A 26578-nucleotide genomic window follows, 5' to 3' on the forward strand; every position below is an offset into this window, starting at 1 on the left:
AAGTAAAAGAAGGATTTGGAAAAAAAGTAGGGAATACGATATGGAAAAGTTTGCAGGAGCACCATGTAATGACTATCTCTAATGAGTTGGGGTGGCTCTAAAAAGAACTGAATGTCTCAACTCGACGTTTCGATCAGTATGATACCTGGAAAAGCCATTGAAATCTACCGATTGTCTTCACTGTATAGATTATATATGCTTTGTGTATCTTTATTTTGTTGTCCTCTCATAACAACATTCCTGTTAAATTTGGCCAGCCCGAGCAATCTTGTTATAACAAGAGTCAAGTGTATCATGAGAATGTTTAAATACTCGGTTATTTAAGCCCGTTATGAAAGGGTCAATGTGCCTTATTTTTGACCGTGCGAGGGTGCTATAAAAAGTATTTTTTATCACTTCCGGGTATGCGTGATTCGCCCTGCATAGATTAATAGGCGTTCTGTCACTTTTGTTGCGCGGAGTTTCAATTTGCTTTAGAGGTGGATTATAACGGCTCCTTTAAAAGTCTTATTGTGATGGATAAGTCTGTGGTGGTAATGTGTTCCAATCTTTATTATTTTTTTGGGTATGAATGAATATACCCCCGGAAGTGATTAAGAGCGCCCTCACGCGGTCAAAAATATGGCCTATTGATTGAAGGGCAACGATTGATCAAAGGTCAACTAACAAATGTTTCTGAAGAGCAATTGAAACTTTATAGATGGAAAATTCATACCATGAATGTATTCAGATATTTTTTATTAAAAGTTAAAATTACTCAAGAGTAGTTGTACATAAATACAGCAAATAAAGCAAATAAAGCAAAGCATTACTCACATGTATGGTTTGTTATTTCGTTGTTCAGTATCCCATTTTATTAATATAACATTTGGTGTCAACTTATTGCGTCAACTAATTTTGTCAACCTGGGGCCTTGTGCTATTATAAAGCATTACTGTGTTAGGTAACAAGATTCTCCTTCCTTCATATAGAATTCACATGTATCTTCATTGAAAAGCTTGGCATATTGACTCTTCAGAGACAATAGTGGCCACAAGCGGCTTGTACCAAAATGCCCATAGCGGCAATAAACAGTTGCAAGGTTTTACCTACTTTAACATGAAGAGGTCAAAGTAATGGTCATGTTTGGATGTCTGGATATGAAAATTTCCAATGTTAACATAACACCCTTATCACTGAAACCAAACAGTTTTCTGTTTCATGGTATTTTTATTAAAATTTTTACTGCAAAACTAATTTTCTGTTTCATATTTTGTTGTTGACATTCAAACTGGAACATAATACCAATGTCTGGGTGTTTTGTGATGGTTATACAGAAATGAATGATCTCTAACGGGTAAAGGGAAACAACTGTAAATGCATTTCTTGCCGTTTGACTTTTAAGTTATTTAAAATAGTTTGAGCAGACACCTTCAGTGGAATATTTACCTCTAATCAACAACTTTTATCAACAATCATAATATTCTCTTGCCTTGTTTGACGACAGGTTTCAACCTACCCTTCATATCCTCATCATAAAGTTCCCTCAAATGAACCTTTAGGTGAGCAATATTTGTAAGGTAATGAGCAGAAATAACAATGATAGGTAGCTGAACATTCTCACGCAGAAGCGCCAACTTCTCCTCTGCTTCCGGTAAATCGATTTTATTCGCGAGAATGGCGTGAGGTCGTTGTGAGAGACCTTCTTTGTACTGCTCAAGCTCATACTGAAGATCGTAGAGTTGCGTCCAGGGTTCTTTGGCTGAGAGATCAAGGACATAAAGGAGGCAGCTACAACGCTCGATGTGTCGGAGGAAGGAGTGACCCAGGCCTCGGTTGAGATGAGCCCCACGGATTAACCCCGGTAAATCAGCAACTGTAGACAAGAGAAGGGTAGAGATGCCAGGGTGTTTGTAAACTTTTTTTTGGATAAGCTCAAGTGATACAATTTATTTATGACACACCAAACAGCAGAATTAGCACCAATAACAGGATGGATAGGGAACGAGAAATGTTCAGTTTTAGATGTGAAAGGAAAACACCAAAATGTGGAAAATCCAAACAATCGGGTAGGGATTGAAAACCAATCCAAATGCAAGGCTCTGGTTTGAGGTGGGATTCGAACTGTGGTCCACAGAGAGATGAAAGGCAGGGAAAGAAACCACTTAACCAACCTGATCCCCAATGTAAATAGTGAATGGTTTTTATATAATATAAATCCTAAAACTGCTTTGGTTTTTCTTGGCAAATATGCTTTAAATTGTACCACACAATTTGCCATGGATGTTTTTTCTATCTTGCGCCCTTGAACAAGGCACCTAACCATAATTGCTTAGTAAAAAGTCGGGAAAGCATTGTATTCTGCTCTACCAGCCAGGCTCCTCGTTGATGATATCCATCCCTGCATCCTTACATACTGTGAAGGGGGTAAGCCTGTTCAGCCCCAGAAGAAGGTGGAAACTTGCCCCTGGTGACAGTTGATTTGGGTCGATAGCCAAAATCAGTTTATGTGTAGCCCTCGCCTTGTGGCCGTCCATCCTTTTGATGTTAGGCATTCTCTCATATAAAGCAGAAATTAAAAAAACTTTCTGACATTCTACTTTACCTGCAACTTGTTCCAAGTCGTCATATTCCACCATTCCTACATGTGGATTGAGAGTTGTGAATGGGTAGGCGGCTACAGCAGGCCTTGCTCTAGATAATGCTCTCAATAGAGTAGATTTGCCTGCGTTGGGAAACCCAATCTGAAGAGGGAAAATAAATAATGAGTTCTTTGTTAAAATTGTTCAAAGTAGCAATCTCCTTTAAAAAGTTAAAACTAGACATTAGGTGTTTGTGAACAATCACAAAGCTGTTCCGTGTTCTTTTGCTTTGATTATGTGTTAACATTACCAAGGAGTCTATAACTGAAAAAAAGTTTGAAAAATACTGTACAGTGTTTGAGTTACGGTGCCACTTCATGGGGTCACGGTAACCTAAGGATAATCTCTAACGCCCAAGGAGTCTGTAACTGAAAAAAGTTAGAAAATCGGTTGTGTAGTTCTTGAGATATGGTGCCACTTCTGGTTGACCCGGAAGTAGAGGTCAACTTGGGGTCATGGATTTTCAAAGTTTATTTTAAATGCCTTAGGAGGATAAAACTGAACAAACAGGAATCGGTTGTATAGTACTTGGCGTATGGTCCCACTTCCGGTTCACCCGGTCGTAGAGGCCAACATGGGGTCACAAATTTTCACAGTCAATATTAATGTCAAGGAGTCTGTAAGTGAAAACAAATTGAAAATCGGTTGAGTAGTTCTTGAGATATGGTCCCACTTCCGGTTGACCCGGAAGTAGAGGTCAAATTGAGGTCACGGTTTTTCCAAATTTTTCTCCTATCCCCAAGGAGTCTTATAACTACAAACAGTCGACATTCTTAAAAAAGAATGTTGTATCGACAACAGACTTTTATCCTTTTGATGACCATCAGCCCCATGTATAATAAACTTCAACGACTGACCTTTTGGTATTGTCATTGTTAAACTCCGGTTCCATTGTGTGCTGTCTGTTACCCTCCACACATAGATTTTCTTGTGAATAGTAGCTGTGTATGATTCATGGTTCGCTGAATAATGTGGCGATAACAAACTTTTATCCTTTTGATCACCATCAGCCCCATGTATAGTAAACTTCAACAGCTGACGGTTGCACTTTTGGTATTGTCATTGTTAAACTCCAGTTCCATTGTGTGCTGTCTGTTACCCTCCACACATAGATTTTCTTGTGAATAGTAGCTGTGTATGATTCATGGTTCGCTGAATAATGTGGCAATAACAAACTTTTATCATTTTGAACTGAATGCTTGATTTATTATCTAGAGGTAAATGCTTGAGGCCAGTAAGAATATTGTGCACGTACACCATGTAGTTTTTGTTGGAAACCGTTTGCTAACAGCCATTTATGTTAGCCTTTGAAATAAAATCAGAAAATTTATAAGTTTGCTTGTTGCATAAAATTAAATTGAAGATGATGCCTGAATTGATTTTTACAATCAGAGTTGGACTCTAGACTGACGTGTTGGACTCCTTGAACACTCCAAGTGGTTCAATAGGTAGTGCAATTCCAATACTTATGCTGATGTTCTCATGATGTCAGCATCAACAGGAAGTTCCAACAACTTTGTCCCCTTGTACAATTAAATATGCAAATATGGGTCACGTGGTTAATTAATTACGATTTTAAATTTTTTTTGGGGTCGGTGGTTTGATGTTTGATCTAGTACGATTTGATTTCACAGAACTCTTAACCACCAAACTCTGCGCTTATGATCACCATTTTCCGCTTACTGTGTTTTTCAAACATCATCGTGTCATGCATGCACACAGGTTATGTTTGGCTAACAATTGAGAAAAAGAAAAGGCAACACTATCGATATAAAGATAAGAATCTAACTTAAATATTACAACAACAAAAAAGGTGTTGTCTCAACATTTTGGACAGTATACTCTGCTCATCTTCAGGAGAAAGCTGACAGAGGAGGAAGCACAGTATCCCAAAGTGTTTGCAAGGTTAGCCATGACCAAACTAACCCCCAAAAATGAAAACGTGGTGAGCGGATACTGAAAGAAATTTGAAACACTTCTAGTACAGCTTTTATTTTAACTGGATCATTGAGCTGTAACAGAAAACATCAGACAAGCTTGTTGTGTTTATATTTTGTCTTATCACATAATGCCATCAAGAGAGTAATTGCTCAATTTGAAGGGGAAAATGACACAAATTTACTCTCACCAATCCAGCATGTGCCATTATTTTAAGTTCCAACGACACCAGAGATTCTTCACCAGGAGTTCCCCGTCCAGCAATCCGAGGGGTTCTGTTTGACGGTGTTGCAAAGGATTTATTGCCTCGACCACCTTGACCTCCACGGGCAAGGACAAACTAGAGAGAGAGAAGAAATATTCAACAACTCAACAATCCTATGAAAGTATAATTAGTTGTGACTGGTTTCTCTACTCTTTGCGTAAACCCCCATCACACCGGACTCGTTCTCCCTCCATTCTGAAAAATGTAGCTGAACGGATGTAGTAGCAACTTTTTACGGTCTTTTTAAGAACTTCATGGAGGGGCTCGGGCAGGTTTAATCGGCATGGTGCTTCAATTTGCTCGGACGACCATCCCGCCCTGCAGTTAGACAGAGGGGCATGATACATAAAGTGAGAATGACATACTCTGAAAGGAATTGGCGAACTCTGGAGGTACTAGACAGGATGTGGCTCGACTTCATACGGATGTACGTTGCATTAGGTTGCATTCTGTTGAGTATTATTTTTTGCTAAATAGCTGAAAGAAATTAGGAAGATGTGTGATTCTAGAAAGCTGAACTCTCCTCACCTGATCCCCTTCTGACTCCAGATCTACAACAGTGACCTTGTCATCTTTTACGACTGTTCCGACTGGAACCTTAAACATAAAAAGACAGATAATTGTATTAAACAACACATCTGGGATCAAGTTTAGGATGAACAAAATGGTCCTGGATTGACAACGGTAAGTTAAAAAAATGTATGATGGTTACACTAAAAGACAGGGCTTGAATTTGGGGTAAAATTCCACAAGATCACAGGGCTTGTACACGTAGCTCAAAATTATTACTGGTCCAGAATTAATTTGCAAGACCAGAATCTTTATAAGAACATGTTCAAAGAACAAGCTTTCTACAGAGTTTAACATTTTATTTTATTTTCAAAAGCACTACTATTGAAGAGAAGATTATCTCATTTGTGTTATGGGTTATAATTTGATACTCATTACTCAATGGAGTTGTTTGTATGACCAGCCTCACAGTCAACATTTGAGCATAATTTCTTTCTGTTTAAGATATTAATTACAAAGTTAGGTATTATTATTCAATTGACAATCACAAGACCACCGAACATGTCTGCTCAAGAGTTCACCGGACCAGGGCTAAAAACACTTGCCTTGGGCCTAGAGTCCAGTGTCAATATCGAGCCCTGGAAAAACAGAAATATAAAAGACCACTGACGTTAACAAAAAACAGGGTGGACTTACTTTAACAATTGTATGTGCACCATTTTTGCCACTGCTGTTGTTCTTTGCTCCTGGATGTCCATGTTCTGCTTTGTAGTGTGGTTTTACAGCCCCAAGAGACTTTGTGCGCCTGTCCGCTAAAAACAAATAATAATCATTAAACATAGATAATAATATACAACAGTGTAACATTAATTGGCTTGTTCATAGAGCACGACAGTAGGTTTAATAAGCACAACAACATTTGCTTAAATCAAAATGCTGTAACCAGCCAAAACACAGTGTGATATGTACAATTTTTTGACTGGTATCCTCCTCAGTTCTGCTAAGCAGAAAAATTGTTAATCAATATTATCTGCTTAAGCAGCTCTATGAAATCGGCCCAAGCACCCCTCTTAAGCCACCATTAGATTGAATGAGGTTTTTCTTCCGTCTAAACAAAAGAAGAGTTGAGATCAGTAATGCCAAATTAATCCCCAATGGTCGACTTTTACCTTGAAGTAAAATGTGGCCCCCATTCCCTCCGTCTCCACCGTCAGGTCCGCCAAATTCTTCAAAAGCTGCTCTTCTTAGTGAAATAGAACCATTTCCACCATCCCCTGCTTTCACACGAACCCTTCTCCAATCCACAAATCGTTTGGTCTGAAACAAAATAGAGAGAAGAAAAAAAAACAGAGACTGAAAACATCTGATGATCTAAAGGCCCTAGACCTCTTGCATATATGACATCACACTCTCTAATAGCACCACTCTTGAGGCCAAAAGGAGGCAGATTATTGGACGACAGCTGTTCTTTGTGCAGAAAAATTTGCAGGTGACATCAGCGTACCTGGTAGCAATTAACATTAAATGCAATGGGGTCCATTTCCATTCCATCATTTTGGGAGTCAAATTTTTTGTGCATATAAAGTATGTTTGTGCACGATTTTAACTCCCAAATTGGATAGGATAGCTGCGTGTGAGTGTGCAAATGGGGTCTATACAGGATACTACAAGCTCATATAAATAAAGCACTATTTGTGAAGTTATATTTTGGGACAAGAGTCTTCACTGGTGTCATCAGAAAGTTGTGTTTTGGATCCCGCCTGGAAAAAAACAAGCAGAAAAAAAACCACTTTCAGACTTTAGAAAACCTACCAGCTTTTTTTCAGATAGCTCATGCTTTCTGCTTTCAACATCTCCAGAAGAATACCTGGCATTAAAGGCTTGGATGTGATTGGTTGAACATGCGGCCAATAGGGGTCTTGATTGGTGCCTCGCCGTCAGTAGCAGTTTATAAACAACCCTTCCGCTAGGTTTTATCATTTCTATTTAAAGACAAAAATAACATTTTTTTGTAATTTTTACTCTTTAGTATTCAGACTACTGTACTGACTAGAGTAGAGCTGTAGTCCGTTAATATTACTGAATTGACTAATTATAATAATAATACCGCCATGGTTATTTTAACTTTGGTTGGCATGGTATGATGGTATTACTTAGTAATTACTATACATCCTACATGTTAGATACACATCAACACATGGATTCCAAACACATCAGCCCATTATCCATATGCTTTATTTGAGACATACTACCCACTCACTTTCTCAGCAAACAACGAACAAAAAAAAAATTGTAGGGAGCGGCGTGACAAATTCAACCGCATGTATGTACTCTCCATTTTAATAATAAAACTGACTTCCATTCAACTATGGAGGGCGCACTACAGAATCAGAAAGTTTCTATTAGTTTTTGCCCCAAAATTGGCACAATTACTCGACTACCTGCACAGAAAGACACAATTCAAAGGTGTAAACGATTTTTGAATTTTAAAACGTTGCCTAAATTTTGTGTAATAAGAAAGTTGCATTAGCTTTTACAAACTGCATACCAACCAAAAGAACCTATTTGGTATAAATACACACAAAAATAGTTAATGGCCTGACGTTTCGACCGTATAGCAGAGTCTTCCTCGGAGGCTAAAGAGAAAGCCCCTGATATGGGTCGAAAAGTCAGTCCATTGGGCCTAACTATTTTTGCATTTTAATATTTTAAACCTGCTTTATCATACTACCTGACAGTTCTGGAAAGTGTTATACAATGTTGTCAAATCTTGCCTTAATTTGGGCATAATAGACCTATGGCCCTATGGTATTTTATACAGTGCATGCATTCATCCAATCATGCCACAAATAACGGGGAACGGCACAACAAACTACATTTTTTAAAGTGGGGTTTCACATCTAAAAACCGTCGAAGCCATTGAAATTTGTATTTTGGGCACTGAACACCTTTGGTAATTGTCAAAGAAAATGGGTATTCTCACTTGGTGTATCCCGACATAAAATGCATAAAATAACTCAGTCATCGAAGCTGCAAGAAAACAATGAATGAACGAAAAAAAAACACAACCGTGCCTGTTATAAGAGGCTTCAGGCCTGTGAGAAATTACCTCTTCAAAAAAGAAACCACGTTACTTCAGAGGGAACCGTTTCTCACAATGTTTTTTAACATCAACATCTCTCAACATTATCTGAGTAATTACCAATTAACAGTGTCCAGCGCATTTAGAGGTGAACATAAAATGTTTGATATAAGTAAGCCGACGTAACAGAATTGTAACAGAAAGGTTATGTTAATTTTTACTATACTGCACCAGTGAATTATAATTCTCTTTTTTTCCGGACGCATGACCCAAATTGGCTATAGCCATTACTACATTAGAATGTTGTATTAAGTAAATACTAATTATAATTATGGGTTCACTAATAGAGTGGGCGGAGATGTACTTATACAAAAACCATAATTTGCGTCCAGGGAATGGCGGTAGAACTGCGATTACCATTACTGTCACACACCACAACAGGCCTTATACCAACTTATTGTGTTAGCTGCACCATGGCAAGGCGCCAAATCACTGAGGCAGAATTTTTTTTTTTGTTAAATGACAATGAACATGCACACAATGAACTATTGAAGTATACACAGGGACCACGTAATAAGTGCAGAGTTTTTGGTACCAAGTTTTTTAATAAAAACTATAATATGATCGGCTCTTCTAAGAGAGCCAAGACTCACACGAAGAGATTTACGTTGCACACGCAAGTACTATTTATTTATAGTTTCTTTCTATTTCTTTAGTGGCATTCCAATAAAATAAACCATCAAACGATGTTAATCGCAACAAATCGCGTCAAGATTGGTCACAATGTTTTATGAATCAACATTTAGAAGAACAAGGTCACCATCAGATAAAACATGCACGGCCTAATCCGAAACGAACGCACCTTCTTTTGTGGGACAATGTTATTTCAAACCATTTTGGACTGGCAGAGCAAACCGGAAGGAAAGGTTCTATGGCCCCGGTCCCGGTCCCCAAAAAAAAGGCCTTCCGAAGGCTGTTTGGGCCCCGGACCCCAAACTCATAGGAAACGAACTCTCTGATGATACTTTGGACTCGCAGCTTAGAGCAAAGGGCAAAAGGTGAAGCGCATAAAAGCGCATAGAGGGATATTAAATATGGGTTATAAGTCTAGGTTTCAACAAGACGAAATATTCTTTATGACAGAAGAAACATTGTATAAATGTATATCGTGTAGGTCTAACTCAGTTCCTTTCTCTATGCTATAGTATTGGTACCTTCTTGGGGCCACTACTGTTTGGTTTGTGTCTACAGACAAACTCACCCAAACCTATCCCTGGTGTCATATTGTGCCCATTACCTCACAAAGGCTTATGGTATATAACAATTATTATCTATAAAACACTTTGACAAAGGGGGTGGGGCTATCGTTTAAATGGGGAAATCGAATTCAATTCAATTCAATTGCATTTATTACACATTGACTTCGTTTTGACGGACCACAGTCTGGTGTAGATAATTGCAGTAGCAGCCTATTTTATTAGTTTATGCTTTTATATCCGTGTTGGGTTCACGTGCCAAGTGTCATGACGAGACAGACCCTTTCTAAATAATAATAAGATCATTGCATCACTCAAATGAATGTGAGTCTTTTCCTACCGGTGATTTTTTGTTGTATGGATATAAAACAACGTTCCCCCAATGCGTGTTCGCCACCATGAGTGTACAATACACGTCTATAGTGCACGAGGCAGAACCGGATTGGCTAGTTGGCGCTTGTGTTCAGTACGAAGCCAAAGAGCAAGCGGTTCACGGTGCGGTGACTTTTAATGCAAAGCGACTCGTACCTGCGTATTGTTCGTGGACGAACCCGTCACCAAATTGCATAAAACGGTACCCAACGGCCTTGATGGATTCGCATTCAGTTTTCCTGCTATAAACAAAGTAGTTGAAATACATACACATAGTAGTTGACTGTGCTGTTCTTTTGAGCGCTAAAAATACGCTTAGACGTCATGGACTCGACGAGGTCTACTAGTATTGCCGATTTCGCAAGACAAGTTCTTTAGACGATTCTAGAGGTAAAAACAGTATCGTGAGAAGCAGTGTTGTCATCGTCAGATACGGTAAGATAAATTATAAACCATAAGATAAATAAAAGTATAAACACCATGTGACATTCAACAATGCACCTTGTATATCCATTGAGGGACCACACTATGGTGTGTTGGTGTTCACAGAAAATCAGCCGACCCATCGAAACCGAAAGGTAGCGGCAGTTACTAGATTTCATTTATAAACATAATGTGCCATGAGCTCTGTTTTGAATTTTTTTAATTTCCTTCCTGAATCGATGTTTATCTTCATTAGCCTCAATGCTCTGAATAGGAACTGCATGGCAATAATGACTATCGATTTTGGAACAAAAGAAGGCAAGATGATTGTGCATGTAACGCCAACGGAAATGAGTAGGGTTAAAGGGGGGTGAATATTATAGGGCTCTAACATTTATGTTTTGAAAGCACGTGTATGGTGGCTTAAATTGAATTGTGCAATCACAACCGTCGTTGGTGGGGGTTTCCCCATCAATCCATTGTTTCGTCGTAAACAGACGCTAAGAAAATCATTTAGTACTTTTGTTACTGGTTAATAATATTTATTTATTTAATTCTTTGGACAATACAATAGTTGTTATAACAACAAGCAGAAACCGTTTACAAGGCAAAATCTTTAAAAAAAAACTGTCATCAAAAAAAGATGTGCCCTCCCATCAGACTTTGCTCATAAATGAGTAAAAATGAAAAACTATACATAACACAGAAATCTAAAATTGTAATCGTCCATTGTTATGTTATGCAGTCTCCTGTTGATTGTTTGTCAAACGGATATTAGGTATAATAAATTCATTATAATAAGCATCGTTGCGGATCTTTCAGGGAAAAGCTGCAACTTACATTGATATAGTTTGATGTGACATGCCTGCGGTACACAATAGCCGTATTTAAAGGAACACGTTGCCTTGGATCGGTCGAGTTGGTCTTTGAAAAACGTTTGAAACCGTTTGTTATGAAATGCATGGTTGGAAAGATGTTTTAAAAGTAGAATACAATGATCCACACAAGTATCATTCGAAATTGCGTGGTTTTCCTTTTACCTCTTCGACTAACATAATGCATGGCCGACCGAGTTAGTTCGCGACGTAAAAGGAAAACCGTGCAATTGTGAGTGATACTTGTGTGGATCATTTTATTCTACTTTTAAAACATCTTTCTAACCATATGCATTTCATAACAAACGGTTTCACACGCTTTTTTTTTTTAGACCAACTCGTCCGATCCAAGGCAACGTGTTCCTTTAATGTCGTTTTCCTTGTCATGACTTGGTTTGCTTATTAATTAGGCCTACTCTTCAATACCGGTGAATGATATTAATTTTCATCGATTATAATTAGACTCGGGTATCCTTTTTTAAATATTTACTTGTAAAATAAATAGGAAATATCTCCCGATTCTTCAAGCTAGGAACGTACTTTGGTAATGTAAGGGATTCTGCGTGATTTGGTCTCAAAATCAACAAACAGTATGGTTGAAAAATGTGAATATCTATTCTCCTATAACTCTCAACCTAGTCTTTTAGTGTACCCCCCCCCCCACCCCCTCCCTTTGTAGTCCCTTGTCCATTACTTTTGTGCCTTCATTGCACCTATGATTTCTCTTAAAAAAAGATTTGCTTTTTTAGTACGTCCTGTTTCATTTTTTGTTTCGGTTATTTATCCCTTTGGTTTTGTATGTTTTATGATAATTGTTTATTTAATTTGTTATCTTTGTTAAATGCTCACACGGTTCAGCATGTTAAAATGTCGTCCCTTGCGAACAGTATTTGTTACTGTACAAATAAAACTAATTTGATCTTTAAAATCAGCAGTGTTGGCAAAATCCGATTTAATCTTGTGAGAAATGACGTGTATCTCAATTAGGCCTACCTTCACGGTTGAAGTGTGGGATAGACTCAGCTTTCCTATTTTGATAAAAGGGGTCGAATGAAAGATCAAATTACTTTTCATGTGTTCCATTTCATCGAAAATTATTCTGTTTCTAGTCAAGATCAGTGACATAAATTACTGCATAAATTTACCTAAAAATCACAATTTCTGAATATACATTTCGATCCACCCACCCCCAAAACAGCAATCTCTGAAAGTACAGTTTTTAATGACATGAAATTTCATATTCTGTCAATAGCATGTATTATCATTTTGAGTTTTCAAATATAGGCCAATTTAAAATTGTTATGCTGTTTATTATTCTCTGTAAAAATTAGTTTATTAGGCGAGAGCGGCCTTCGGACGTAGATCGTTTCATGAATTAAGCACGGCGGACCTTCCTCCCTCAGCGAATCGCCCGTCTCCATTTGCCTAACACAAAACTGGCTTTATAAAAGAATCCGTCGTGATGACGTGTCTTAACCACGCTGCTTCAAGACAAATTTGCCCAAAACAATTTTTTGTGATCGTATATTTTGTGTATCGTTTTAAAAGAGATGCAATCATTATTTGCCGATATGAGCCTCAAATGTTTAATATAGCAATTTGTATACGAATTCAAAACAAACTATCGCTTTTAAGTTGTTGTATTAAATATCGTCCAAATATAAGAGGTTCCGCCAGTAGAGAAGTAAACTAAAACAATGAGTTTTCGTCCACAGCCATACACTAACAATCTTGTTACTATGCATTACCGTGGCTTTTATGGGGGAAATTGTATATATTTTTCGTTTTTCGTTGAAATGTATTTTACAGGGTTTGTGAAGAAAAAACATCATTGTTTAATTTCAGTCTGAAACTTGCAGAATGAGCTCTAGGAGCACCGAATTCAAACTCTGGTGTTTCTGATCAGCAGAGTGTGGGTTCGAATCCACAGCCGTGACACTTTACCATTGCTTCGTCCTTCGGACGGGACGTAAAGCCGTTGGTCCCATGTGTTGTGTAACGCATGTAAAAGAACCCAGTGCACTTATCGAGAGGAGAAGGGGTACGCCCCGGTGTTCCTGGTTGTGGCTGCTTAATGCGCCGTAGCACCTTGTAAACCCTTATACGGTGCTAAATAATTGGGTCTCAGAATCCATCACTGCATGCAATAACCCATCTTTCTGAAAGTTTGTATATACTCAGCGCCTTGAGTACCTTGTTTGGTAGATACGTGCGCTGTATAAGACTTCGATATTATTATATGAGACCCATTTTTGTCCGTGGAAATTTTCCCTCTGAAACGAAAAGCTAGAAAACCGTATTTGAAAACGTACAAAACGCAGGGCCGCAGCTATTTTGGTTGTTACATAAGAGCCGCAACCGAAATTGAGGAAAATGTTTACATGCTGAAAATTGTGCTGGGTTCTTTACTTCCGACTCACACAACGGAGTTTAAGGCAGTGGACACTATTGGTAATTTCTGAAAATAATTATTAGCATAAAAACTTACTTGGTAACAAGCAATGGAGAGCTGTTAATAGTATAAAACATTGCGAGAAACGGCTCCCAATGAAGTAAAATAACCTAGTTTTCGAGAAAGAAGTATAAATTTTCCACGAATTTGATTTCGAGACCTCAGAATTCGATTTTGAGGTCCCGGAATCTAGCATCTGAAAGAACACAACTTCGTGTGACAAGGGTGTTTTTCCCCCTCCATCATTATCTCGCAACTTCGACAAACACTTGTGGTCAAATTTTCACAGGTTTGTTATTTTGTGCATGTTGAGATACACCAAGTGAGAAGACTGCTCTTGACAAAGACCAATAGTGTCCAGTGTCTGTAAGGCCACTTAATGTACAAAGTTAAAAAAGTCTGTTTGATTTAGTTTGATCAAACAAAATTTCAATTTTGACTGCTCTATACCAATCTTGTAATAGTGTATAGGTGCCGAGTTTGCAAGGTGCAAAGTTCATTGGTGCCTAGTTTGATCGACAACATTATGTGCTCAAAGCACTCCTTAACGACAAAGCATGCACTCCTCAGCAAAAAAAGTCATTTTTAACCCCTAAATGTGAAACGCAATTGATGCGTGACTTTCTATATTTATTGATGGAATTATGAAATGGGAATTATTTTGAGGACATTTTTGGTTAACATTAGATTATAAAACTCATCACTATACGACAACGCTGACCATAAGACGCAATCTAATCAAATGTGGGTGTAGGCCTATATTGAGCTTGACTTATTGAGCAGCCTCAGCTGCGCAATTATATCTTTTATTAGAATTTAAACTAGTTTAATTCTCCACAGGGCTGTAAGGTTTTCTATATACAGAATGTTTTACTTATAGTGGGTTTTTTTTCTCGACGATTCTTCGATATGAGCCCCAACAATTTTGGGATCTGGTTGACTCGGTGGTTTCTTTACCTCCTTTCCCTCCTTTCACCCTCTGTGTTGACCCGTGACTCCGTGTCGAATCTTGAACAGCATAGCCTTGTTTGAAAGTAAACAAAATGACCCAGTGACCAGGGGTAACAATATTGTTGTTGTTGTTTTGCGTTGTTAAATATTATGTGAATGCCGGAGAAACGATGACTAATAAAAATGGCGGGGGAAAAAATGGAGCGCCATATGACCGTCACTCGAGTGTGACGAATTTGAGTGCTATACAAAAAGCCACTTTTATGATTCTGTGTAGAAGAAATTAATTAATAAATAAATTATATTAATTGAAAGTAACATTTTTATATAAAATACATATAAATGTTACTTGACCTGAACAGTATTTCAACTCTACACGTTTACTGGAAGAATTTTGGAAAATTGCATTTACATAAATAATTGGGCGAGTTGTAGTATGCGTGTGGTACATGACAAGAGTAGTTTAAGGTAGCCATATAACCCATGTCTGTACCAGCATGTAATCAGGGCCCAATTTAATAAAGCCTGTAAGCACAACAAAATTGCTTAGCATGAAATTTCTTCCTTGATACAAACAAGATACCAACCATATTTTAATGTGTTGCATATAACTGGCATTCAGCTGTTGTTTGCTCCTGGAAATCACGTGGACATTTGGTTGGTAATCCTGTTTTTATTAAGGAAGACATTTCATGCTAAGCAAGATTTTGTGCTTACAGGATTTTTGAAATTGGGCCCAGGTTTATAAGTATTAATTTCAACGGTTCCTTTTAGTCTGTCAGGAAGACGACAAGAGACACTTGTGTATACGGCTTATCAAACCTGGCAGACAGCTGACCGTGTTGACCATTGCATCTGGAAGCGAAACGCAAAATGGGCAAAAGAAATTAGCCTTTATACATCTGAGATTACACATTTCCAGATCAAATGTTGCATTTTATGAACTTTAAACCCTTCTCCATTCTTACGTAACGCCGGATTTATTTGTAGAAAATAGTAAAAAATACGTTAAATTTTGAAGGCGCTGAAAAGTGGCTTGTTTAAGAAAAAGGCTAAGGAAAACTTTTAAGCCCACAAGGTGCGCTCATATGGGTCCACTCCGGCGAGGCAAGCTGTTTGTATAAACACAACATGAATCTGACAACAAACTATTAATTGGGGTCTGCACAAAATTTATACGCAAATTTAAGCAGATGAGGAATTTCTCACAATAGGAAGTTAAAACCTTTTACGCATGACCTTTATATCCGTAAAAGGCTTTTAGTTTTGGTCATCTGAACATGGTCACCTACCTGTAACAATAGGAGATGGTGTTTGAAGCTTTGCATGGTGTGGAGAATAAGACTAACTATAAATATAAATATGAATAGTAAACTTGCGGGTACAACCATGAGTAAAATCTCTTTTGAAGGAGTGGTGGCTCTGAAAAGAGCCGGGTTGGTCTCGACGTGTCGATCAGTATTCTCTGCTCGTCTTCAGGCGAAGACTTAGGGTTTGAAACTTTGCATGGTAGAAGTACAAATAAGAGAGGTTTGCCGTAACACCATTTGGATACCTCTTTCGGGTAGTGTTGGTATACTGGTCGAAACATTGAGTTTTCAACCACCGGTTCTGTTCAGAACCAACATTACTCGAAAGAGATATGGTTTTAACCAAAATGCATTATTGCGTCTAAAGAATAAGTTGTAACTTCAAGTCAAAGACGAGTTGTATTATACTCTTTCTCAAACAATAGTAGTGTCAATAATGGGCAAAGCTAAAATTTCAATCCATGCGATCCCTATTAAACACCAATTCTCTTTGTTATATTGGCCTACACTTACTAACACAATGCCCAACCAAGCAAAAATGACAATTGCGTCTGAAGAATAACTTCAAGTAAAAGATGAGTTGTGTATTCGATCTGAGACAATGATATTGTCTTTATGGATATAACAACTATTTTATTCCATCCACGCGACCACTATTAAGACCAATTATCTGTGTTAATATTGGCCTATACAGCTTTACTATGTAACACAACGCTCGGGCATTAATTGGTGCAATACAGAACAATCAAATTGAGTGACATGGCCGAAAGGTTGCTATGGCGATGTGATCTTATTATAATGAAGGTCTGGCCTCCGCCGCATGATACTTGAAGCCTGGTTAAATTATGAAGAACTGACCACTTCGAAAAACATACGAAAAGGCTTATAAAGACGTGACTCGAAGATTTTAGCGTGTCGACCTATATATTTCAATTTATAGTAAGATCCATGGTCCACTGTATGGAGATTAGCGCAACAATTTCCCATTGTTACATTAGCCAAATTGAAGAGATTAATCTGAGAGATCTGGTCTATTGTTCTCCCTTTGATATAGAACTATGGATATTCGGTTAATCTGTCATCTCTCTGTGACGTCATTCACACGACTCACCATTATTAAAAGCAATGTCTCTTTGTTCACGTTGCTATTACACTAAACACAAGAACAAAACTATATAAATATTTACGCAAACCGCCGGTATGGTCTTTTACTTTGCAATTATGGGCCTTTGCGAGTTATTATAAATTTATTGAATATTATTTGGACACGCGCGTCATTTTTAATCATCCTTTTCGATCAATTAACAATAAGTGTCACCAGAAATTACTTTCCCTAAATATAATGCACAAGGCATAGGCGAAGCCACTTTATAAAATTTGGGGCTGGAGGTTCGATCTAGACTCGAGTGCCTTGCAAACATTGTCATCATGTACAGATTTATCAAAACTTGCAAACATGTAAAACTGTGCTTCGATATAAATAAAGCATCTGCCATCGTTTAATAATGTCTACGCATAAATTATCAATATGTTTCACTGACGCATGTTGATTTGGCAACCACAATTATCTTGTCAAACGAAAACTATCTGAATTGGAGCATGACGCGCATTTACAAACGCCTCAATTGAAATTGGGAAAAAATACAATTTCGAGGTTCCCAAATCGGTTATTGATCTGTAACTGAAAATTAAAACAGTTGAAGCAAAGTTTGGACGAATGCTTGCAACATTTTGTGACACAAAGATGGCGCATAAAAATAGTCGTTAACTTTGCAATCAATGTATGCAAAACCAGTAGTTTTTACTTTACTCCGTAACACATGTAATTGTTGATATCTTTTTGGAAGTATAGAAATAAATGTGTATTTGAGTTGAATTGAAAAGTAGTTTACGTTGCAGTAGCTTGTTTACTGTAAGGTAACCAGTCATTGACTTTGATACAGTAGGGTCTATGGTAAGTTAATTAACTTCTAATGTTTGTTTGTTTGTTTGTTTCTCTCTAGCAGTGGTCTCTGTGATGGCGAAAGATATACTGAAGCCAAACCAATCTTCAACACCACTCCAACCTACATGATTACCATGCGAGATGGCACAACAAGATGACCAGACACCCGTTACCGACATGTACCTGTCGGAAGAGAAGCCGGTATGCCCAACGACCGTGGAGATACCCGAGGGTCCACCACCGGAGTGGTGGTCAACGGGTAGGAAAGCTCCTCTCAGCCCCGTGATGTTATCGCCCGGATGCACCACACAGAAATTAATTGCGTCTGGCAAGATCAAGAGTTGCTTTATTCTGTTGGAGAAGACGAATTATGATCCGAGCTGCCTTGGTCCGACACGTGTCAACTATGAGGATACGGGCGAATCGGTTGGAGGAGACGGTGGGGACAAAGCTTGCCAACGACCCACAAGCTTCCGTGAATTTAACAGATTGGATACCAAAAGTCTAAAAGAACGTTCCGATGTTAACCGGAATGTTTTCACCAGTATGTTGCGTGATTTACATACAGTTCCGTTGGATGATGGTAAAGAACATGGCGTTTTGACGGATCGTGTGTCACCAGAAGGCAACATGGTTACAACCCCGATCCTCATGTCAGATAGTGAGTCCGATCAGATGATGAGGACATACGAGTATCCTTCAGTCGATTCAGATACAATCGGGGACACATTTTCGGTTAATTTTGATGCCGAAAGTATCTCCTCGACCGGTTCAAGTGAGACTTTAGAGTATTTGGAATCCATACCAGAGGAAACAGATATCGAAAGAGACTTTGATGAAGTCGAAGAACCATGCGATGGACCCCCACGTTTAGAAATTCTAGACTCATGGACTGTTGTTTCGAGACCGACGTTTGATGACCCTCCAATGTTGTCCCCACCTTTGCTAACCACTGAAAACAGAGACTTACGATGCTCGCCATTTACTTTCCCGAAACCACATTTGACGGCAAGTTCCCCGAACCCGAAAAGTCGAGTGAGTAGACAGGTCGAAGATGCCGATTGCATCCCTTTTCTTGACTCGAGAGAATCTTCGAATTATGAACGTTCACCGTGTGATAAAATTGAGAAAACAAAATCCATTGAGAGCTTAGAAGTCAGGACTGGACTTTGTGTTCCAAATACATCTTGGAACAAAGAGGTTTTCACAAGAGATTCCCATCAGTTCAGCAACAACGCTAGAGGGACGACAATCGAAACTGAAGGAGATCAAACAATAGAGGGCCGTTTTACCTCTAAATTAACTCCAACCATTGAGCATTCAGGGCCACATTCAAACCAGCAGCGTCAGTTGAATGACTCTCAAAACAATCTCAATATTTCAGAAACACAAGAAACAAATGATACCTCCAAAACTATGCCTTCGAAACCATCTAGGACTGTGGATGGATTCTTAAAAAACATAAATCCACATGATCGTTTGAGTAGTGAAGGGGGAAAATCATCTAAACACCGGGATAAATTGTCCATTGCTACCTCACAAAGGGTTGGGATTTCGTACCAACAAAGCTCCTTGGATGAGAATGTTAGGGATGTTAGTAGCCCTAAACGTCAAGAAAAAGAACACAGTCCACACCAGTCCCACGCTTGTCAATCGAGTGAATCCCTTCAGTCGTCAAAGACTATAGTTACCGGTACTGATCCATCTTCGGCAAGAAATGGAAGAACTTCGACACTCAATATGACGTCATCGTTACCTGACCTTGATTCCCCTGGTCATTCCCCAGGTCATTGCCCAGTTCATTCTCCAGATCATCCCCGTGGCCATATCCATGATTCTTCACGACTTAGCCCTACAATGCCAGGGCGTTTTTTTGCTGATACTGAAGACGTGCAAACTGTTCATCTTCCCAAGTTGGATGTACCTCAGAACAAAGATGTTTCAGTCGTACTTTCGAGTGAAGAAACAATTTCAACTATCCCATCATTGGTGATTTCAGACGTCCAAAGCGTTCAGGTTCAAACAGTAGATCTGCCAGGAGCGATTGAAACGATACAACCACAGCAAATCGAACTTCCGACAGGAGCCGAACCCTCTGACAATATCGTGAACGATGTATTCTTTGCCAGCTCTGCATTCAGTGCCGACACAGCTACCGACAGTGTCGCCAACTCACAGGAATCTTCACGAGAGTCATCGGTTACGTCACTTCCTGTCGATGATGAGAATTTTGAAGATGCGGAATATCAACAAATAGTTCAGCAAATAAAGGAGGGCGGTGAACATCCAATTGCCAACGGGGGTGACACCGGTAATAAGGATTTGTATGAAACTACGCAAGGCTCAGACCACTTTGTGTATCCAACGTTGAGACAAGAAAAAGAGAAAGAAGACCACAGTACTGATGACGTTTCAAAAATGCCCGATAATATTGATGACGTCGCTAGTTCACGATGTGACAAAATGACGTCCCCCGAGTACCAGCCATTGTTTACTCATGAAGTTGCAAACTGCCCTGAGATTTGTGGTTATGCCAATGAAGTAACAGTTGAAGTCTGTGATTTTGAATCGGTAGACTCGTCCGTTTCTGAAGTCAATTCCGAGATCGAACGAGCGGTGGCATCAATTACCGACCGCTGCGTTTCAACAGAAAAAAAAATGGCGGGCGTATTGTATGAATGCCTTGATGAGCTGACGCCTGATGAGATACGGCAGCGCTTAGAAGTTACTGACAGTTCGAGCTGCGCTTCAAGCACGATTGAAGTCACCTCTTCCACGGGTCAGGTATCTGTAGACATTGGCAAGGATCAGACAAATCAAGATTCACAGGAAGGCAAAAGATCTGTTAATAAAGAAGGTGGTCCGAATCAAATTGTTGGTGATGCAGAGGGATTTGTGCAAGTACAAGCAAGTTCAAATGTAACCAGTGTTAGTCACACTCCCACCATTGTTCCACTGACCCACAAGCAGAAAGATGTTGTTACTGCAAACGAGTTACGTAAGACTACTGATCACCGATCTGTTCAGGAAACAAGCTTTGGCGTTCCCGTTGCTGGAATCAAACCTCGCGTGATCTCGTCACTTAGAAGGGAAGATGATAAAACACCAAATGGGGACATAAATCAAACTGTGATCGTAGACAAGGGAAGCAAAACGGGTCAAAACCAGGCTCAACAACAAACCGGTGCAGTATCCCCTGGCAGTGACCCTTCCCAGTTTGACAAAGATTCAAGACGCCGCGAGATCGACACTGCAATTTCCCTCGCTATCATGTCTGAATTTACAACACTGCCCTCAAGAGTTGATCCTAACTATAAAGTTAGTCAGAGTATCGCAACATCTGGAGCAACAACACAAGAAACAAATATTCAATCATCACCAAATCCAACCAATGTTCAATTAACATCATCGGTACAGTATCCCAGAGGGCCCGGAGAGATGAGACATTTTCGCCCCGCTGGCCCTAGGTTTCCAGGCAGTAAAAACCAAAGTAGGCAAATGTTTACTTCACAACAGTTCAGCTCCTCGTCAGGTGTAGGAATCCAAGGTTCTTTGAACCCCCTCGCGGATCAATGGCCCCTACCAAGAGGTCGCGGTAGATACAAAAGCAACTTTACTGTTGTAGATTACTCGGCGCCAGATAACGAGAAACCAGAACAGTTTATTGAGCTCAGAAGGTGTCTGACACAAGAGAGGAGAATGCATCCAGATTTCAGGCCGCAGCTGCCTTCCACACAGCCGCCATTGATTCCACCAGACCAAACGGTAGCCGTGTCTCAGCATAATCAGCTTTTCTACCCTAATGATAAGTTTGTAAATATTCGTAATGGGGTCCCAATTGAGTTTCCTGGTGGGAAACGTTTTATAGCGTATAACAAAGAAGCATATCGCTATCCACCACAAAACGCTGTTGTAATGCGATCGAACGAACAATTGACAGCTCAAAACCAGCACATTGGAGCAGTGTCAGTTTCGGGAGTCCCGCCCCAAATGCCTCAGACTGCACCAAATAATGTACAATCCCATTCAAACACTGCCGTCAGCTACTCTCAGCAGCACCAGTACCCAAGACCAAACCCAGCCCACCCAAATCTTTCAGTGGCTCAGTACCCAATGCATCCAAGCGTCATGCCTCGACAACAGCTTTCACATTTTGTGAACGCCACGGACAGAACAAGACAGTCTCCAGGGGTGTATCCTCAGCAAGGCCAAGCAGTCTACCCCTCACAGAACGCCAGACTAGCTGGCAGCCGACACGATCAGTCCCATAGAACACCCCAACAGCGGGCTTCTACTCCACGGATAGCATCAGTCTCACCTGACGTCATGGTAGGACCAAGTACTAGCGAGCAACAAAGTCAGGCCAGGGAGAACTTCGAACAAACGAGAGCTACCACCTTTCCTAGAGCACCACAACTTCACGAAGTTGGCCCGAGGAAACAGTTTCCTGGTGCTATTGGTAGGGGGCTTTTGATGACGACATCAGCGACTAACCAAGGTGCAGTAGACAACCTTACCCATTCCTACCAAGCACAACAACAGTTATTTCGGGCCTCAAGAGGTGATGTCGAAGGCAAACAAACCCCAAATTCAGTTAGTACATTAACACCCACTCAAGTCACACCAGCGCAAAACCCTCCCCACGATCACATAACAAGTGACTTTGAACATCTGAAGCGAATGGCAACTGCTGCAGCCACAAATAAAATGATAAGAAGTGACGTTCCTTTTATTCATCAAAATCAACCTCAAAAGGCTGCCCCTAGGACCAACTATGGACAGCCTCCCGGTGCGGACCAAGCTGACCGGCCTGCCCAAGCTGACGTCACTGCCCGGTGTGACCCAACGTCTCTCCCAGCATCAGCCTTTATCGGTAATTTGGCTGAGACAAACAGAATGCGAGCGACGAGCTACCAAGAGGTGTACGATGCCAGGAATTCGCGAGTCCCTGTTCTTACTCAAAATGAGACAGCGGCAAAAGTGACACCTGGAAGTGTTGCCAATTCTCTGGAAAGTGAACAAATCATACCACAAGTCATGCCACAGTCAAAAGACGACCAAACTATCGGGCAACGGGAAGGTCCATCGCCAAGAGGGTCTATGACTCCAACCCCTACACCCCCACGAAGCACTCTAGGCAGAACTACGAGAACGTGGACATCCACAGAAGAAGCTCTCTTAAAATCCTTGCCAGAGGAACTTGCGAGTTACCTCGTCGATCAATGCAGGAAAGGTGGCGCATTCAGAGAAACACTGAAGTCCATTATTGAAGACTCGCTTAAAGAGGAAGAAGAAACTCAAAATGAAGAAGCAGTAAGAGTTCGGGAGCACACTGTACACCATCTTCCAAACCAAACCCATGGGGACGCGGGTCACACAGACAGCCACCACACACCCTACGCCGATCAACTCAGAGCCCCAACGAAATCATTGCATAGACAAGGTCCAACCCCACCGGCACGAAAACAATATGACACCCAACCTCAGCAGCAGGCAGTCAGTCTGACGACACATGCGTCTGAAACTGAGCCTGCGTCAACGGTTGACACACGGCAACAACACTCAAAGGAAGACCAAGATTACGGAAGAAAGTCAACATTTTTCTTCAACCCTGCGCCCTCTTCGTCTCCATTACTAGAAGCAGATAATGTTCTAGATGCTTTTTCCCAGGGAGCTGCTGAACAAAGTCAGAGAAATAAAGCAATTGATCTCAGCATTCAACAACAAGCAGTCGACCTCAGTTACAAACAATTAATTAATTATGAACAACCTGTTTACGAAGTACGACTTCCCATGCCGTATTTGTTATCAAATAGTCATCTCTGCCACCGTGCGTTCACATCAGGGGAGCGAGGTCCAATCAGAGCATCTAGCGTAGTGGATCTAACCTCCATTCCAACACCGCCACCAATACATTCGTTTCTGAAGAACAACCTAAGCCCAACTCAGCTCACGATACGGAACAAACTGCTTGAGAGGAGGTCACGGATTCTAAGTCGTTCCATGTCCACGCCAGATATTCTTCACGGATACACGTATCCCGCCAAGAACGAACGAAAAAAGTTAGTTGAGCCAAGGAATTTCGAAGCTGAGACGACTTCATCTGGAATTCAGCCGACGGTGCAAGGGGCTAGACGTGACGGAAGATGCGAGAACCCTGTCACGGTCATCACGTCATCACACTCGGTCAATGTTGACCAAACAATACATCAAGTCAAAGATGCCATTGGCATCGCAATGAATCGAAAAAGAGCATCTAATCAACCATTCACCCTCGGGCCAAACACAACGGCAAAATACCCGAAAATGAAATCAAAACTTCAAAATGCATGGATCAATGCGTTAGGCCAACAGCCTCTTTCGTCAGGCCAGCAGCCTCTATCGTCAGGCCACCAGCCTCTCTTATCCGGCCCGCAGCCTCTCTCAGCTGGCCAGCAGCCTCTATCATCATGCCACCAGCCTCTCTTATCCGGCCAACAGCCTCTTTCGTCAGGCCAGCAGCCTCTTTCATCAGGCCAGCAGCCTTTCTCATCAGGCCAACAGCCTCTCTTATCCGGCCAACAGCCTCTTTCGTCAGGCCAGCAGCCTCTATCATCAGGCCAGCAGCCTTTCTCATCAGGCCAACAGCCTCTCTCAGCTGGCCAGCAGCCTCTATCGTCAGGCCACCAGCCTCTCTTATCCGGCCAAGTGCCTCTCTCATCAGGCCGGCAGCCTCTCTCATCAGGCCAGCAGCCTCTATCGTCAGGCCAACAGCCTCTCTCATCGGGCCAGCAGCCTCTCTCATCAAAGGACAGCCAGGAAAATCTTCAACCATCTTTAGAGACAAGTCCTTCTGGAAAACCCATGTCAATTCAACCTCAGTCCTCAACCTTTCTCCATAATCCAAACAAATCTGTCACTCGCTCGCCAGAAGCACCTGCCATCACAAAACCAGTGTCACACCTTGCGGAGATTCCTAATTCATCCTCCAAGATGCTAACTAAAAAGAGAAAGAGGGGTCGTCCTCCTAAAGGACCAATATCCAAAAAACCAAGATCAGACGCAAGTAAATTAGAAACAGACTTAGAGTGTCAATTTTGCTCATTCAAAAGTTACTTTAGGTCTGAAATTCGCGCGCACGTAAAAAATGATCATTTTGCAAAATTCTGCAAGGAGACCACAACTACGCCAAGGAAGAAAAAGGCAAAACGGGACCATAAAAACAAACCTGTCACAAATAAGGTCCATAGTATGAAGCCAATGTCTCCTGCGAAGATCGCTGCGATTGTGCCTGGACCTCCACATACTTCAATTAGAAATACACTTATTCCTACAGACAAATGCAATATCTCAAATTCACCTGAAATACGTCACTCATCAGGCAACACCGTAGGAGCAGTAACTACGACAACCGTAAATGTTTATATCCCTGGCAACTTGATAACAAATGCTGGCCATGTAACATTTCAAAACGAAGCGACGACCGGTAGTATTGTCCCCATGAAACAAGTAAACCCACAAGTCGCTATGTCCACACCAGTTCAGCAAAATATACAGCCGGCGTATGCTCCTTACACTAAAACCCAGATGGGTGATACAAGGGCTGCTGAAGCAAGCTCCTTAATAGCCAGTCCAGCTGCCACCACCAGCACAGTTAGACCTTCACTGAACGAGCGCCCAATTCAAACCCCATATCGTTGCACGCACTGTAATCAATACTGCAGTAGCTCAAGGGAACTACTCATTCACAAAAAGTTCCAACACACAAACACAAAAGGTCTACACATGTGTTTCAACTGCGGCTATACTACCAAGGCCGAATACCAACTCAGGAAACACATTCTTAAATGGCATCAGAAGCAGGGTGTGGAGAACCACAAGTGTACGCGCGCCGCGTGTGGGCAGTCCTTCCCAACACAAGACCAGCTACAGACGCATATTAAGCAAACGCATGACGCAGGGGATTACGTGTGTACGTTATGTGACGCAAAGTATCTCAACGTAACTGGGCTGAGGTATCACCAGCAACGCCATAAACTCAACTATCCGCATAAGTGTAAGGAATGCGGACTCAAATTCAAATCTTTGGGGATGCTGAACCGACATGAGTTTCAAAAAAATCATATCTCGTCCTAAAGGTTGTAACCACAGGTTGGTAAAAAGTTGTCCTTTTGAGATAAATTATGGTGGACATACTACAGGACTGCACTGTTTGGTTTGGGTGTATACAGACAAATTTACCCAAACCTTATATAGTGTTGTAGCATTGTGTCCGCCATGAGGTATGGCGGACGTGATAGGAGTGTACTGTTTGGTTTGGGTGTATACAGACAAATTTACCCAAACCTTATATAGTGTTGTAGCATTGTGTCCGCCATGAGGTATGGCAGACATGATAGGAGTGTACTGTTTGGTTTGGGTGTATACAGACAAATTTACCCAAACCTTATAGTGTCATTGTCTTGTGCCGGTGTCGCATGCAAGTATGTCCTCTATGCAACACTATCCGGAGGACAGTATTGCATATGCAATAATATCCGCCGGACGCTACTGCATAATGCAATTGTGTCCGCCCAGACACTTTTGCATATGCAGTTGT

At 40.7% G+C, this 26578-nt stretch overlaps 2 protein-coding genes across 5 annotated transcripts; one reads left to right on the top strand and one right to left on the bottom strand.

The window, feature by feature from the left end:
* Positions 1-819: 819 nt before the first annotated feature.
* On the bottom strand, positions 820-10449 carry LOC117288964 (mitochondrial ribosome-associated GTPase 2-like). Of its 3 annotated transcripts, none has more exons than XM_033769843.1 (8): positions 10315-10449; positions 7147-7316; positions 6504-6651; positions 6031-6146; positions 5353-5421; positions 4750-4899; positions 2585-2723; positions 820-1855 (listed from the first exon to the last, which is right to left on the bottom strand). In XM_033769843.1, exons 2-8 carry the CDS (start codon positions 7312-7314, stop codon positions 1455-1457), a joined length of 1191 nt encoding a protein of 396 aa, XP_033625734.1. In that variant the 5' UTR covers positions 7315-7316; positions 10315-10449; the 3' UTR covers positions 820-1454. The 3 variants fall into 3 exon arrangements, with proteins under 3 accessions (XP_033625734.1, XP_033625733.1, XP_033625735.1); XM_033769842.1 differs by lacking the exon at positions 10315-10449 and adding an exon at positions 7595-7669; XM_033769844.1 differs by lacking the exon at positions 10315-10449 and adding an exon at positions 7511-7559.
* On the top strand, positions 10397-26251 carry LOC117288963. 2 transcript variants are annotated; one of them, XM_033769841.1, is made up of 2 exons: positions 10397-10479; positions 18062-26251. In XM_033769841.1, exon 2 carries the CDS (start codon positions 18142-18144, stop codon positions 26113-26115), a length of 7974 nt encoding a protein of 2657 aa, XP_033625732.1. In that variant the 5' UTR covers positions 10397-10479; positions 18062-18141; the 3' UTR covers positions 26116-26251. The 2 variants fall into 2 exon arrangements, with proteins under 2 accessions (XP_033625732.1, XP_033625730.1); XM_033769839.1 differs by having other exon boundaries at positions 10404-10479; positions 18059-26251.
* Positions 26252-26578: the final 327 nt, after the last annotated feature.

This window comes from Asterias rubens, chromosome 4 (assembly GCF_902459465.1).
Source record: "Asterias rubens chromosome 4, eAstRub1.3, whole genome shotgun sequence".
NCBI classification, from domain to species: domain Eukaryota; kingdom Metazoa; phylum Echinodermata; class Asteroidea; order Forcipulatida; family Asteriidae; genus Asterias; species Asterias rubens.